Source organism: Labrus mixtus, chromosome 11 (genome assembly GCF_963584025.1).
Source record: "Labrus mixtus chromosome 11, fLabMix1.1, whole genome shotgun sequence".
NCBI lineage: Eukaryota > Metazoa > Chordata > Actinopteri > Labriformes > Labridae > Labrus > Labrus mixtus.
Window position 1 is genome coordinate 8,333,923 of NC_083622.1, and position 15,807 is coordinate 8,349,729.

Genomic DNA, 15,807 nt, shown 5'->3' on the forward strand with positions numbered 1-15,807 from the left:
TTCCTACATACTCAGAATATCTATACTGCATACTGACCCGACCAGTAGTATGCCGTTAGCAACATACTAAAATACAGGTCACGCAGCTTCTGTTCCGAACTCTGTTGGATAAGCAAGCATCAAGCTAGCACGACCATCAGTCTGTAAATATAATTGAACAACAATATACATCCATTGATTACAAAAGCTACTACATAGTCATTTTATTATTCTTTCACAACATATAAAACGTAGAACACGATGCACCAATGCCATTCCTGCTTGTGGCCATCAGACTTTATAACGCCTCCTTTTGAGAGTCAGACACTTGGACACTGGAATAATTGGAATTGTTTATTTAACCTTGAAACTGTGCAATCTGTCTGCAAACCGATCAACTTTTTTTCATATTGAGTGTTATCAATACACCATGCAATATCTGTTTAACACAACTCATTATGAATATACACAATGTAAAATATTGTTTTCATCTTTAAGTCACTGCGCTTTGTAAATAGCTTGTTATCTTGTCTTACTTGGTATTTATTCCTTATTTTATTATCTTATTCTATTTTATTATTCTTAAATTATTTCTATACTTCCTACTTCTGTATTGTGTTAAAAAGCAACAGTAACAACCGAATTTCCCCCTGGGATTAATAAAGCATTTCTGATTCTGATTCTGATGAAAGTGTGCGTATTTGGTCAAAGCCAGAGGTGTTGCTTGTCAACAGGCAAGACAGGCAACTGATTGGGGCCACAGGCAAGTAGGGGCCCCCAAGGACTGATCAATTTAATACCACAGCTGTGGCTCAAAATGTGCAACAATTTCATGACAGTAGGAAACCTCCCTAAAGGGGGATCTTACAGTACTCACTCATATAATTGTAAATCACTGAATGATGCTGGTCGAGCCCTCAATATGGACAAGAGACACTTTAATGCACAACTTCCGCTAAAAAAAAATGTTGGTGTCAGATTATTTTTAACATAATGCTGTTTGGAGGGGCCCCCCTTTTTCCTGCCTTGGGCCCCAAAAGACTCCAAAATCGACACTGGACACTGTACGTCCTCCATAATCCTGGTTCGCCTGGTTTCAAATCCGACCTGTGTGTTTGTGTGGCTTTACTTATGCAGATATGAAACTACACATGCTTTTGGCACATCATCATCTTCACATTGTCATAAAATATCAGCACCCTGAAAAGATACTGCAAGAAACTGAAGAAAGAACCACACTGACTTGGAGGAAGTTGTCTGCAGAGGAAAATACTTTAAGAGTTCTACTTTCATCATTTTGCGCAGGCTGGTCTCGAACTCGTACATTTACGACTTTATTCTCATAAATGTACGACTTTATTCTCGAAATTTAAAAAAAAAAAATGAACATGGCCCTAATCTTCCGTCGTACTTTGGCGCTTAATTTGACAAAATACGTAAGGAGTGAACTTTCTAGACTACAGTGGAACTGTTTATTCGAGAGAAAGAATGGGGGTGGTTTCTTTTGTTGATTAAGTTTATTTTAAGGTTTTTTTTATCAGTTATGTGATGGTACATGAACAATGTTTTAAAAACTATACATGTCATTTTTTTTGACGAATAAATAAAACATTGCTGGAGTGAAATATGAATCATATTTGTTTTGTCTGTTACCTTCCTCCCCCCGCCGCTCCGCGCGCAGTGGTACAGTCCACATGACAGCTCGATGCTAACAAGCCTTCATGCCCAAGCAGCAGCAGCAGACCGCTACAGCTACTGAAAGCCCGGATTAACTCACGAACGTCACCTGTTTTAAGTGTCTTTATCACCTCATCTCAAGCTCTCGATGTCCAGCATGTCTGCTCCAAAGAAGGGAGACTTGTCTTCCAGCGAAAAGGAGTTGTTTGAGGTTATTACTGCAGGTAAGCCTCTTCGGCTAACGCTAATCCGTCCTGAAATCATACAAGGGTTAGCATCAGTTAGCATTCATGGGCTACATGACCAAATAAAAGGACAACAACACCTTTTCTAACACCTGATTTACTTTATTTATCATATCAATTAATTTGAATATCAGTTCGCACACTTGACTTTGTGGTAGCTAATCTGGCTGAGTATAATAATGTGCACATTTTTTATCTTACTGTGCCAACACCAGTGGGCTCAACATGATGGAAAATACCCTTAAAGCATGTGTCTGTGTCATTGCCTGCACGGTAACTTTATGTCACGCTGACATTACAGCAGGTAGATTAAACACTGCATGCACTGCTGCTGAATCTTGGTGATGTATTCATGTAATAAAAATGTGATTTTTCTGCTCTTAGGAAATGTTCAAGAGGCTTCTAGGCTGCTCGGCTGTAAGGATGTTCGAGTTAATTGTCTGGATGAGGTAACAGAGGCTCCATGTTTATGTCATGATTAACTATAAGGAGTAACTTAACCCCCCACACCCATTTTGTTCCAGCTGTAAAAAACATCTGTATATGGGTTTAAAGTTAAATAAAAGGATGACACTAAGAGCCTAGGGTTGTCACGATATCAGATTTGAAGGATAAGATAATCCTTTATTGATTACAAGAGGGGAAATTCAAGTGTTGCAGCAGTAAAAAGAAAATGCATTTGAGTGCAAATAAAATAAGAATAAATAATAAAAATACAATGCATTAACAACTATTAACCAGGGAGTTTAAAATAAACTATACACGGGGCGCTGGTGGCGCAGTGGTTAGTGTGTGCGCCCCATGTATGGAGGCTGTAGTCTTCCAAGCGGGCGGCCCGGGTTCAAGTCCGACCTGTGGCTCCTTTCCTGCATGTCATTCCCCACTCTCTCTCTCTCCCTGATTTCCGACTCTACCCACTGTCCTATCTCTCAAATAAATGCACGAAAAAAAATCTTTAAAAAATAATAAACTATACACCAGTGTTGCAGTTCTTGAAATCGGTCTTTTTGTTTTAAAGGTCTCCCCTCAGAATCTAAAGCATTTTTACTCAGTCTGGTCTTGCTCTCAGACTGGGCAGCGGACTCCGGTTTTAAATGAAGACCAGTCAAGACCACCACGGATAGATGATTTGTTTTCCACGTCATCACTGAGATTAGAAGGGAAACATCACTTTCTAAAATAATAAATAACTTCAATCCATTCACAATTTGATTTTTATCCACCGGCTACGGCCGTAAACGGTCTGAGTGAGTGACACGCCCTCTGCAATCAAGATGATGATTTTTCTGATATATTTATGGTCTTGGACTTGTCCCGGTCTTGAAGCACTCTGGTCTCGTTTAGTGTGGTCTTGACTACAACACTACTATACGCTCATTAATTGCCAAACAAACAAAAAAATAGACAGGACATTTCAGACATGCTGTGCATTAAGTGTCATGTTAAAGTTGAAGTGACCAGTTATGAGATAAAGTCACAAAGTTAGAGATAAGGTGATGCGGAAGTTTTTTGTACCTAGCATGTAAAGTTTAAATTTTTTGTAGGACAAATTGTGCCGAGACTATTAAGCGAAGCCACTACTTCCTTTGTTTGGTGGCATATGTGTTGGACAAGAGGACTCAGGAGTCCCTCTAGAGAAGGACTTCGATGTCTTTGTTTTCATCTGTCGCTGTTTATTGTCTGGCTGTCAGAATCAGTTGTTTGGAACGGATGTCACGTCCAGATAAGTGTGGTATACAACAGAATAAAACCCTTTAAAACACAACAACAAACAAACATAAGTACATTGTTCTGAACCGTCAAAACAGAGTGTTTTATTCTGAAAATAAACCGGATGTTTTAATGTTGTTTCGATTTCTGACTTCCCGTCCCGCTCAATCTTCTCTGTGGTAAATTGACGCGCTGTACGCCGGCAAAAATAGAAGCCAGTGGAAGCGGAAACACACACACACACACACACACACACACACACACACACACACTGAATAAAGTAACAGAGCGGAGACGGACCAAATATGCATCTGGGGGAATTTAGTCTTAGAAGCGGTGTGAACTTTTTAAACATATGTAATAGTGAAGTTGTCGGTGTTAGTATCACAGTATTTGTGAGCTTTTATTTTTTTCTCGTCTCGTCCACAGTACGGGATGACCCCTCTCATGCACGCTGCTTACAAAGGAAAAGCCGACATGTGCAAGCTGCTGCTGCAACACGGAGCCGACGTGAACTGCAACCAACACGAGCATGGATACACAGCGCTGATGTTTGCTGGCCTGTCAGGTATGCAGCTAAAAAAAATTTTTTTTAAATGTGAGTGTTTATCTTCACAGCAGTGCGACTACAAACTCCTTTTTGCTGTTGTGCTTGTAGGTAAGACTGATATCACGTGGATGATGTTGGACGCCGGCGCTGAAACGGACGTGGTCAACTCTGTCGGAAGGACGGCAGCACAGATGGCCGCCTTTGTTGGTACGTCTGGATGTGACGTCCAGTGTGCTTGAGTCTTATATTTATCATCTTAAACGCAGAGACAAGGCATCACTCACACACACACACACACACACACACACACACCCTCCTTTGTCAGTCGAGAATGTTTACCCTCTGTTTTTGTTCCTTAACAAAAATGAGGATTCAACTATTACAAAATACACACTTTTACTGTGACTTATATCACGATATGGAGGCTACAATTTGCAACTTTGAAGAAAACATTGTAAAGATAAATCTACAAAGAGCAGGACAAGTTTATTGTAAAGTATTTAGGAGGAAAGAGAGAGAAAGAAGGAAGACATAAATCAAAGGTAGAGTTCAGTGTGTCAACACAACATTTAAATTAGGCTCCTCCTCACAGCAGAAACGAGAACACGCCCACCCAGCTCAGCAACCATTTGGAGCATCGCGTTTCTATGCACGACCTGAAACATGAAGTTATTTTCATTGGTTGATAGCAGGACGTAGAACGCTGCTGGCTACCTGAGAATATTACATCTGCTGTAATGGAAAAGCCGATGATTCAGCAAACTAGCACGAGCTAACCGCCGGTGTTTGGCAAACAGGAAGACTGTTTAGACTTTTGTTTTCAGACTTTAGACTTGATTGTCCCCAAGGGGAAATTCTTTTCCACAGCACCGTTACTGTCCAAACAGCAGGTCCAACCAAAGAACATTCATCCACAGAAAACAGAGTATAACACAAACAGAGATATTTTTTTTAATTTTTTTATTATTATTTTTTTTTTCAAGTTGGCAGTATTGCATCCAAACTTTCTCACATAATGAAGGTTTCTCTTCATGTTCTAAAGTTATCCGCCTCCTCTCCTGCCTCCTCAGGGCAGCACGACTGTGTCACCGTGATCAACAACTTCTTCTCCCGAGCCCGACTCGATTACTACACCAGGCCTCAGGGTTTGGAGAAGGAGCCAAAAATGCCGGCTAAACTGGCCGGTCCTCTACACAAGGTCATCATGAGCACCAACCTGAACCCGGTCAAGGTAAGTCACAGCTCGACGCGGTGGATCTCTGTCTAAAAGAGACCACAGGAGAGTTTTTTTGTTTTGGAAATATGTGATACGAATTCATCTCAAGAGCGCTCCAGCTCCCTCCAACGATTGGCTGACGTTTCCTCGTACATTTCCAGAGGTCATACTCGTCGCTCCAAACACAGCAGCAGCAAATGTGACTATTCGTTCATGTAACGAGGGGACAAGCGGTCAGAGAGCTAATCAGCCGCTGGAGTGATTTGTTGGAGTGGACACCAACAGAAGGGCACATGATGACGGTTTCTTTTGTGCTAAAAATAAACCCACCTTGATTTGTGTCTATTCTTTTTTTTAGATGGTGATGCTGGTGAAGGAGAACCCGCTGCTGGCGGAGCCCGAGGCTCTGGAGAAATGCCGCCGGGTGATGGAGCTCATCTGTGAGAAGTGCATCAAGCAGCAGGACATGAACGAGGTGCTGGCCATGAAGATGCATTACATCAGCTGCGTGCTGGGAAAGTGTGCGTCCTTCCTGAAAGACCGCGAGGACAAGCTGGACGGCCTCATCAAGAGGTGAGAACATGGAGGATATTGGGTAAAGATTGGAGGCACACTACGAGTTGCTCTACAGCCAAAGAGCACCACATAAGAAGGCTTATTGAGATTTAATGTGGGTGAAATGATGGGGGGGATGATGCCTCTAAAAACAGATGCTGCACAGGAGGAATCCCACGGCATCAAAATGTTTTTGGGTAATTCAAAGAATGCAGGAAGGAGCGCTTAATGGACTCAAACAACTATTTGGATTTGAATTCAGGAAGTCAAAGAAAAACAAGAAAACCTTCATAGCACTCAACATTTAAAATGTCTTTATTATCATGGCATCGTCATGTGGACCCTAAAAAGACACTTCCACATGTTAGAGCAGCAGTCGTCCATCCTGACGACCATGCTGTGAAAACGTAAGGGATTCGGGGCGCCGGCAGTCTAGCGGTTAGTGCGCTTGCCCCTTGTACAGAGGCACAACTCAAGAGTGGGTGGCCAGGGTTTGAATCCGACCTATGGTTCCTTTTTTCTGCATGTCTTTCCCCTCCCTCTCACTCTGCCAGGATTCTCTATCCTCCTCCTCAAAAATAAATCTTAAAAAAAAAAAAAACAATGCATACAATTCTTCAAAAGTTGGTGCCTTGGAGTTTTGTGTAACGTCTGCCACACTCTCATATTAATCAGAGAGAGAAACACCGACTGAAGGACGACTCGGGAAGGAGCATCACCTTGAACTCTGAAGAGTTTCTGTGTGTTGTTTACCTTCCTCCTCCTCTTCTGCCGCTCACACTTGCAAATTTGTCTCTTTAACCCTAAAAAAAATGCAAAATCACCTTTCATAAACTCCTCTGCTGTCCAGACAGACATCCTGACGCGACCTTAATTTATGGTCCTTTTTGCAAATGAGATGGAAGTGCAGCTTGGCTCATTTCCATCTTCCATAGGAGCAATCGTCATGCTTTATAAAACCACGCAGGAAGGTGTGTCAGTTGAATCTGATTGGTCAGATTTTGCCTTCTGTCAACTCATCGTCCAATTTATCTAAACACATAACATCCATAAAGATCCACGGGACTGGACTGGATGTGTGAAAGTTACACAGACTGACCTAGAGTCTGAACATTTGTTTGATCAAGATAACAAGTTGTGAATCGTTTTGCATTCCCTTTATAGAAAAGCTTGTTTTCTTTTCTTGATCTCTCTAGTTTACTGAAGGGTCGGGAGAGCGACGGCTTCCCCGTGTATCAGGAGAAGTTCATCAGAGAGTGCGTCCGCAAGTTTCCGTACTGCGACGCCACCCTGCTGCAGCAGCTGGTGCGGAGTATCGCTCCTGTGGAGATCGTGAGTCCGAAGAAATCAATATTATATCAATTTTGATTTCTAGATAATCTCAGTTTAGATTTGAGTGTTTTGTTGTCTTATCTGTTTTTCTCGTCTTTGTTGCCTGTCGGCCGTTGCAGGGTAACGACCCCACGGCTCTGTCGGTGCTCACGCAGGCCATCACAGGTCAGGTCGGCTTCATGGACGCAGAGTTTTGTACGTCCTGCGGAGAGAAGGGAGCCGAGAAGAGGTGCTCCATCTGTAAAATGGTGAGTTCACTCGTTCAAAATGGTCAGAGATTTTTTCTGACTACAAATTTACTACATCTTTGCCTTTTTTTTAAAACAGTGATATCGGGGAGATAACAGATTCTATACACAGATAAGAATGATACAAGCTACAGCTCCATTATTGTGTTTTTCTGGCACTAGGTGATCTACTGTGGCCAAGCGTGTCAGAAGATGCACTGGTTCACCCACAAGAAGGTTTGCAAGATGCTGCAGGAGCAGAGAGAGGCGCAGGAGGCCGAGTCCGCCAAACTGAGGATGCAGCAGAGCCAGGGTACGTCATCTATCTGAGAGATAAAAAAAAAAATGTCTCATGGAAGGCTTTCACACTTGCAGAAAACTCCTGACAAACAGGAGCTGTATGTGTGAATTTCAACAGCCAGAACCCCGGAGTTTCTCCTCCAGCCTCGTCGTATTTATTCTAGAGAAAGTCAGATTGAGCTGATGTGAGAACGCAGCAGGATATAATCAGGAGAATTCACCTGGAGCGAGTTGGAGGGGACCTTTATTCCCTGTGATCGCTGCATGGTGCATAGAGTGTCTGCACACGACCGCTACGATCTCATTGCAAGTAATGAAACGGCTGCATTATGTTTTCTGTTCTCCAGTATGTTCTTCTCCACTCATTATGATCCAAAACACAGCAACGTGTCTGTCACTCGGCTGGCTCCCAGTTACAAATATCAAATTTAAACCTCTGCTGCTCGCTTACAAAAGAGCCACAAAGACGGCTCCTCCTTACATATACTTTATAATCAAGGTTTACACTCCCTCCCGCCCACTACGCTCTACCAATGAAAGGCGTCTGATCCAACCTCCACAACATGGCTTTAAGTCCCTAACTAGGCTCTTCTCCTCTGTGGTGGAACAAACTACCAAACTCCATTCGATCTGCAGTCCCTTTGCACCTTTAAGACCCAGCTCTTTATGAACACCTACACACTTAATGACGATGCTTTGCTGATTAGAGATCTTAACAACAGCGGCCGATTTTGGGCTCTGCCTCTGGTCACTTCCTGTCAGCACCTCTGGTCACTTCCTGTCAGCACCTGTGTGTCTGATCAGACTTAAAGCTGTTTTTTGCACTTCCTGGTGTTTCCTCCTCTCTAGATCCTTGCTTGTGTTGTACTTACACTCTGATGTTCATCACTTTGGTAGCCCTAACTGTGTCGTCTTTCCGTTTCAGAGGAGAGTAAAGCGGTGCAGGAGGTCTCAGACTCGATGGTGGAGCTCTCAGTCGACTCCAACAGCGAGGTCGCTCCCTCAGACTCTGCAGCAGAAACCCCGAATCCCTCTCCGATCACAGCCGCTGACATCTGAGGATCATCAGAACCGCCTGCTCCAGAAAAAAACATCCCAAAAACTGTCAGTGAGACCGAAAGCCAGACCAGGACTGGTCCACCGGAGACAAAGACATAATATTTATTACGGACCTGAGACTGTCACACTGGCAGGTTTGTGCCACAGTGATCATCTTTCTCTCGTTTTTTTATATGTCACATTTTTTCACATGTTGTCGTGTGTGAATGTAAAAATAGGCGGATGTGTCGGTGGTAGAGGTCACGTGGAGGATCTGCTGTGTGTAACATGTGAAGAGCTAATGGGTCACATCAATGATGGGACGTAATTCTGCCTTAACAAACTGTAGCAACCTGTACGAGGGGGGGGGGGGGGGGGGGGGGGGGCAGGGGGTGACTGTGCAGCCAATCAAAGGCGTTGTTTGTCTGCATTCTAAACTTTATTTGGTCTGGAGGCACGGTGGAGGATTGAGATTGGATTGTAAAGGCTGCACAATATTGACCAAAAATGTATATTTTTAAAAATATAAGCAACAGAAACTGAGGTTATTTTTAGCGTGTTGTGAAGTCGGATGTTTATGCTCAGGATTCTTCAAACTGTAACGAAAATCATGTGTCAAACGTTGTCGTTCTCCGAAATCAGAGCATCATGCCACTGAGGAAGAGAGCGAGAAACGTCTGTGTTCACTTTTATTTTGTATTTATTGTGCAGCCTCAGTGGACAGAGGATCGAGTCGAACACGTCCAGTGAGGCTTCGGTTGTCCAACGTGTCAAACTACTTGAGCAAAAACAAAACTTTAAATAAAGACAGAATCTATCCAAGAGCCCATCATCAGATTGATTTTTTTTGCATTTTTTAACACACTTCAAATCGTTCGCATCTGCTCGTCACAGTGATGACGTGAAATGGTTCCAAAGCATCTCAGAAACTTCTCACCCGCGCTTATTGTTGCTATGTAACAAAATTTAACTTCCACTCCTCTCGATAGTGACCTTTATGTTCGTTTTTAAAAGGTCTGTATGCTTAATATTTGCTTTTTTTGAAAGGTGGCGTCTGTAAAAAAAAATGTATTTGCAGTTTGTAAACACAGCATTCAAACATGGCCCCTCTTCCTGGGCTCATCCCCCGCAGAAGCTCACACTCACTGCAGGATGTAGTGTGTACTGCTTGTAGCTACATTTCAAGCTACCGCACGCTAGCATAATCTAACTGCTGGTGTTTGTCACCTGCCTGTCCAACAGGAAGCAGACCAACTCCACCTCGACGGATAAAAGACAACACAAGGTTCACCCTCGTTTTAGAACGAGCTTCATCCGCTTGGCGTTTCTCCTTGCATCAAATCACTCCTAAGCTCACCTGCTGCGCTGTCATTGGCTTGAAGGAATACCAGCTCCCCGCCCAGAAACGTCCCGAGTCAACCAGAACAAAGAGTAAAATCCAGTCAGAGGACAGAATCTCTGCAGACACAGTCACCACCACACATGTATGGAGGCCCAGAAGGGAGTCGGGTTCTAGCATTAGCAGCACATTAGCTCTGTTGATGTCAAAGCTGAAGTACCGCCCCTTCTTCATTTTGATTGGTCGGTGAGGGAGAAGTAAAATTGACGAGCATAGCCCTGTCCAAAAAGTTGCACTGTTTTCAACTGAGTGCAGCAACAACAAACAGCTGAAGCCGCTGTGTGCGTTTTTGCCGGGCGAGGAGCAGACTGGAGAGGTCTGGTAAGCTGAACTCGGTCTAACTAACATGCAGATTTGATCATCTTTAAGCTTCTAGACTTTTCGAATCATTTTATGGAGAGGCCCTTCCCTCAGACGTGTAAACAGACATGCATGAAATTAAGTTATTTTTTTCTCTTTATGGGTGACAGTTTGCAGGATTATGTAGTCCATCTGCAGAAGGCCACAGACCGGAGGACACTGTGACGCTGCGGCATGTGACTCTGGAACGACCTCCTCCTCTCCTCTGACCTCACCGCTGACAACACAACAGAGAAACATTTTTTTGAAGAAGTGAAGAAGCTGTACTAGACAGTGCACAGAGTTTACAGTGTGCAGCGTGGTGAATTAAAAAAAAAAAAAAAGATTTGTGCTTTCACCTTTCTTGTCTAAAACCTGCACGGAGGGAAGGCAGTGGATCACATGGAGACGATACCCGGGTTCATGAGACATGGGGTTCAAGAAGAAAGCTGCAAAGAGACCATCATCTTTTAACAAAATTCATCAAATCAGACATGCTCTTAGTCTATTGTGCAATCTCATATCGATTTGGTACAGAAGCCCTCAGCATGTTTTCAAGATCTTGACTTTTTAAAGGTGACATATTCTCCTCTTCTTCAATCAGTTTAAATAAGTCTCAGAGCTCTTCAAAACATGTGTGTGAAGTTTCTTGTTCTAAATCCACTCTGATCCTGTATTTGATCATGTCTATAAACCCCTCTATTTCAGCCCTGCTCAGAACAGGCTGTTTCTGTGTCTGTACCTTTAAATATGCAAATGAGCTGTGTCTGACCACGCCCCCCTCTCTGGAAGGGCTTAGGTGGCTCAGGCTTTCTCGCTCCATGTCCTATTGTTTACGGTGAGAAGGCAGACTGAGAGGGCAGAACAAACACCTAGCTGTGGGAGTGTCACCCACCTGGGGGGAGGGGCTACTGCCCTTTGTGATGTCATGAAGGGAACATCTCCAAACGGCCTGTTTGCCCACACAGACTAGGGACCCATATTAGTATTAGAGAAACATGGGGAAGTGTATTTTGAAGAATATGTGACCTTTAATCTGGGGATAACAACGCTGGTTTTTAAGTGATAATTACCAAATTTCAGTAATTTTCTCGAGATCTTGAGAAATTGAGACGTTAGAACAGGAAAACAACCAAAACGTAATCATGGGAGCACTGAGTAAAAATCTAATTAATGGATGTATGTCTGCTTAGGTCTTCTGTATTTTTTGTTTGTTTGTTTCTGGTTCCAGGTCTAAGGCTTCGCCCTCGTCGCTCACTTGCAGTCTGGAGGTTCTGCATCCTCCTGAGCTCGTGCATCGTGTCCTCCAGACCTCTCATCTGGTTGTTGTGGAGAAAAAGAAGTCGCAGGCAGGTCAGATGATTGAGAGCTCCTGTGTGAGACACGGGGGAAGGATCAAATCAAGCTGGATCTCAAAGGCGATTCAAATTCCTTCACGAGAACTAAAAGTAATCATCCCTGAGCGCACACAAGAATCTGGTGCTCTGAAGTCGCTGACAACAGAGGACATCTATCCTCAGATTTAAGACCATCTCTGACCGCTTCAGGTCAGAAAAAAACATTTTACAACCATTTTATAGTTTTAGGGCGTCTAAGAATGGAGGTTAGAGGAGCTCTTGTCTAAAAAAAAAAACGGATGTGTTTCTGTCCATGCAAGAATCTAACCCTGACACAGACACAAAACCATTATCTATCAACACCGCTTTTCCCATTCGGGTTCACGGGGGGGAGCTGCAGTTGATCCCAGCTGTCATTGTGCCACCCTGGACTGTTTGCCTGTCAATCACAGGGCTGACATATAGAGACAGACAACCAGACACACTCACATTCACACCTATTCAGAGTCAGCAGTTAACCTAACGAGCATGTCTTTGGACTGTGGGAGGAAGCCGGACTACCTGGAGAGAGAACCCACAAATGCACGAGGAGAACATACAAACTCCACACAGAGAGGCTCCTGTCAGACGAGGATTCAAACCAGGAACCTCCACACTGTGAGGAAACAGCGTGCTTCAACGTGCAGCCCCAAAACCATTATTATTATGATAGGAAATGTAATGATTCACCTGATATCGACTTGATGTTGTTGTTGTGGAGATAAAGTTCAGTCAAGCAGCAGTTAACAGATCGACAGCTGAGCTCCCTGATCTGAAAGATTACCACCAAAATAAAAATATATACCAATCTGGAGGCCGTTCACTCCATTCAAAACCACTCTGTTGCTGAAGTTCGCAAAGTTGAACCGAAGCTTTACCTTGTTGTTATTCAGCCACAGCTCGCGCAGGAAGGGAAACCGTGACAAGTCGGGGACGCTGGTGAGTTTTCTGTTTGGAGTAACGGTACAAAATATTTGTCTGTGTAACATTGTAGCTCCATGAACTTTACATTTTCTTAGGGAGCTGCAGTGTTTGTCGGCGTCTTACTTCTTAGAGAGGACGAATCGGCAAACATCAACATCTCTTCTTACTCCACACCTCTGCAGAGAGTCCTGGATGTCCTGGAGTTAGGAAGAGAAGAGAAGAAAAGATTCAGTAGCTGAAGTGTAAAACAGTTGTATTTCTTTTTTTCAGGGGGTTTAAAAGTGTCAGTCATTTTGGTTAAGCTGTGTACCTTGTCCGTATCCATTGTCTGATACTTTGAGGTCAGTCAGGCCTGTTGCCGGGAAACTGCTGCTTGAAATCACAACAAACAAATAATTCTGTGTTTCAGTTTTAAGTGATTATTTATTTATTTATTTTTTTGGGAATTCATTGATGGTGGTCGATTTGGATTACTTCTCACTTCAATTTGATGGAGATGAGTTAAATATCTCCTGTGAGGATGAGAGCAGTCCGCCAGCAGAGGGCAGTGTTTCACACGTTTTGAAAAGCCAACAAAGTCAGTTGAGTTCTCAGCTTTCTGCGCATCATGGCTCCTGGTATTCTGCAAGTAAAACATCTCTCCTGTGGTCTAACAGCTGACTTCACTGATACATGTCTGTAAATAGGAGAGGTTTCTGTTTCTGTTGAGAAGACAGGACCGTGCGCTGGGACTGACTGGCAAACAGTTCAGGGTGTGTATCCTCCTCGCCCAATGGGGAGCTGGGATCGGCTCCAGCCCCCCCATGACCCTCAAACGAGAAATGCAGTATAGAGAATGGATGAGTGGAGACAGGATTTGTGGACAGAGTCAGAAACAGGGATGAGAGGGGGGATGACACGCTGTGGATGTGGCTCAGTGTCACAGTCGGTCATCTCTTAACCGGAAAGTCTCAGGTCGGGGGTTTCGATCCTCCAGCTCCTGTGGCCACATGTCCAAAGTGACCTTGGGCAAGACACTTAACTTAACTAAGTCGCAGCTTCATCGGCAGCATGTGACTATGCATGAATGGATTAGTTATTACTGGGTCACTTTACATGGCAGCCTCTGCATTTTGATCTCTGTCTTGGCGCTTTGCATTGTGGGAAACAGGACGCAAAGAGACTGGTCTGATGCATACTGTACATTTTTTCCAGAATCAGCGTGACATCCAGGTAATTTTGGCATGCTGCACGTCTCGCATTTTTGTGCATACTTCATACTGCACCTTGGAGAAATAAGTACGTACTACTTGTGTTGATGCCACCGCAGTTATGGCGGCCACAGCAAGATGGCAGCGACCACAAACCGTTCTGCAGGGTCGTCTATAGAATCTTTACACGGAACCACAAGCCGCCAGAATAAAGATTTGATTGTCACTGTGATGTTTCTGTAGTTATGTTTAAATATGCACAAGCATCATGGCCGTCTGGAAGGCGTTGTTTTAAAACTATTCTAGTAGTAAACGTAGCGGTGATAATTATAAAAGGATCTTTCTCAGGGAAGTACACAAGGCTAAAACCTCCATCCATCCATCCATCGTCTTCTGGGATCTTTTCCAAACTCTGCCGCCTCGTTGACCTCTCTTCCTCTGCTTTGTTTCAGGTGTTGTGCATTCCTTTTGTCCCCCCCCCCTCCTCCGGTCGCCCTCGCCACACCTCCCATTACTTGCATGTGGGCGCTTCCTGATCACGCACACACTCCCTCCATGCGGCTTGTCAATACGCCATTAACCCGGCCACCTTTCACTTCCCATGAGGGTTATGAGCGAGTGACATCCTGCCGAGTTTCACCGCCGCTCTCTGTGAGAGCACAATGCCGCGGGCCTATCATTTTCACTGTTCTGCATTCATTCCCATGAGGAGCTCACAGGGGCGTTGAAGTGCAAACAGTCCTCTGAATAGATCGACTCATGTTGTCCTTCAGTTCCTCTCGGAAGTGGTGGGAATGATGCTTTGGTGGGAAACGACAAAAGAGCGAGGAAACAACAGATTTGAGTATTAACGTTATGATAAACTGGGTTCACTGCAGAGAGTAACTCTGAGTGAAGACGTTACATTTTTAACAAATTTAGTTTTTAAGGTTGTGGTACTGGAATATTTCTGCACTTATTAAAGGTTTATAATTAGTATTTTTTTGTGTTTAAATTTTTTTTTAACGTCCCTCAATCAAACAGTGATTGCAAAGTCACAACAAGGCAGGTTAATATGACACGATACATCCATCCTTGGTGTAGCACCATTACCACAGCTCTTATTGAACTACGTCTTTTGTTTGTTTATTATTGTATTTTTGGGTAATTAACCTTACAACCTTTGAATAAAAATGTACGTTTCACGTAATTTTGTCGGGCCTTAAGAGTCTTGACAGTACTAAGCGATATGTTATGACAGAGTTTAAACCAAACCTGTCCTTTTTTTGGGTGGTTCAAATCTAACTTTACCTCCAAATGGGACGTTGTGTATCAGTTGGTAGAGTTGGTCGTCTCTCAACCAGAAGGTCAAGGGTTCAATCCCCAGCTCCTGCAGCAACATGTCCGATGTGTCTTTGGGCAAAACCCTTAACCCCAATTTGCTCCCACTGCTTCATCGGCAGCGTATGAATGTGATGAGTTAACACTGATGGTCACTTTACTCAGCAGCCTCTACCATCAGTGTGTGAATGTGTAGGTGTGACCTGCGGGGTAAAAGTGCTTTGAGTCAGAAGACTAGAAAATAACTATACAAGCTCAAGACTCACATCTTTGTTGCATTACTTTATGTTTTTATTGAGCATCCGAAACCACAAATACAGTAGCTCCAAATAAAGTCAATAAATGTGAGATGACAGCTGTGACCTTTGGGACGTAGTGCATCTAAAAATGATCTTAATTTCCTCCATGTTTCTTCTCCTCCTTCCTCCTT

The 15,807-nt window shown here is 43.6% G+C and overlaps 2 protein-coding genes across 2 annotated transcripts; one reads left to right on the plus strand and one right to left on the minus strand.

Moving 5' to 3' along the window:
• Positions 1-1,673: 1,673 nt before the first annotated feature.
• Positions 1,674-9,653, plus strand: ankmy2a (ankyrin repeat and MYND domain containing 2a). Its single transcript, XM_061049846.1, has 10 exons — positions 1,674-1,880; positions 2,286-2,350; positions 4,041-4,179; positions 4,270-4,368; positions 5,232-5,392; positions 5,736-5,950; positions 7,129-7,264; positions 7,384-7,512; positions 7,675-7,804; positions 8,717-9,653. Exons 1-10 carry the CDS (start codon positions 1,805-1,807, stop codon positions 8,848-8,850), a joined length of 1,284 nt encoding a protein of 427 aa, XP_060905829.1. The 5' UTR covers positions 1,674-1,804; the 3' UTR covers positions 8,851-9,653.
• Positions 9,654-10,707: 1,054 nt separating this feature from the next.
• Positions 10,708-13,192, minus strand: LOC132983172 (leucine-rich repeat-containing protein 72-like). Its single transcript, XM_061049404.1, has 7 exons — positions 13,178-13,192; positions 12,991-13,064; positions 12,822-12,891; positions 12,634-12,715; positions 11,826-11,939; positions 10,927-10,989; positions 10,708-10,805 (listed from the first exon to the last, which is right to left on the minus strand). The coding sequence occupies exons 1-7, from the start codon at positions 13,190-13,192 to the stop codon at positions 10,708-10,710; spliced, it is 516 nt and encodes a 171-aa protein (XP_060905387.1).
• Between the last annotated feature and the right edge of the window lie 2,615 nt (positions 13,193-15,807).

Excerpts from the sequence above, each read along its gene's own strand:
- ankmy2a (XM_061049846.1), top strand. The coding sequence starts at position 1,805 with ATGTCCAGCATGTCTGCTCCAAAGAAGGGAGACTTGTCTTCCAGCGAA. Across the intron at positions 1,881-2,285 it reads GTTTGAGGTTATTACTGCAG|GAAATGTTCAAGAGGCTTCT; the intron begins GTAAGCCTCTTC and ends TTCTGCTCTTAG. Across the intron at positions 4,369-5,231 it reads ACAGATGGCCGCCTTTGTTG|GGCAGCACGACTGTGTCACC; the intron begins GTACGTCTGGAT and ends CTGCCTCCTCAG.
- LOC132983172 (XM_061049404.1), bottom strand. Across the intron at positions 12,892-12,990 it reads CGATTCGTCCTCTCTAAGAA|AAAACTCACCAGCGTCCCCG; the intron begins GTAAGACGCCGA and ends TACTCCAAACAG. Across the intron at positions 12,716-12,821 it reads TGTGGCTGAATAACAACAAG|ATCAGGGAGCTCAGCTGTCG; the intron begins GTAAAGCTTCGG and ends GTAATCTTTCAG.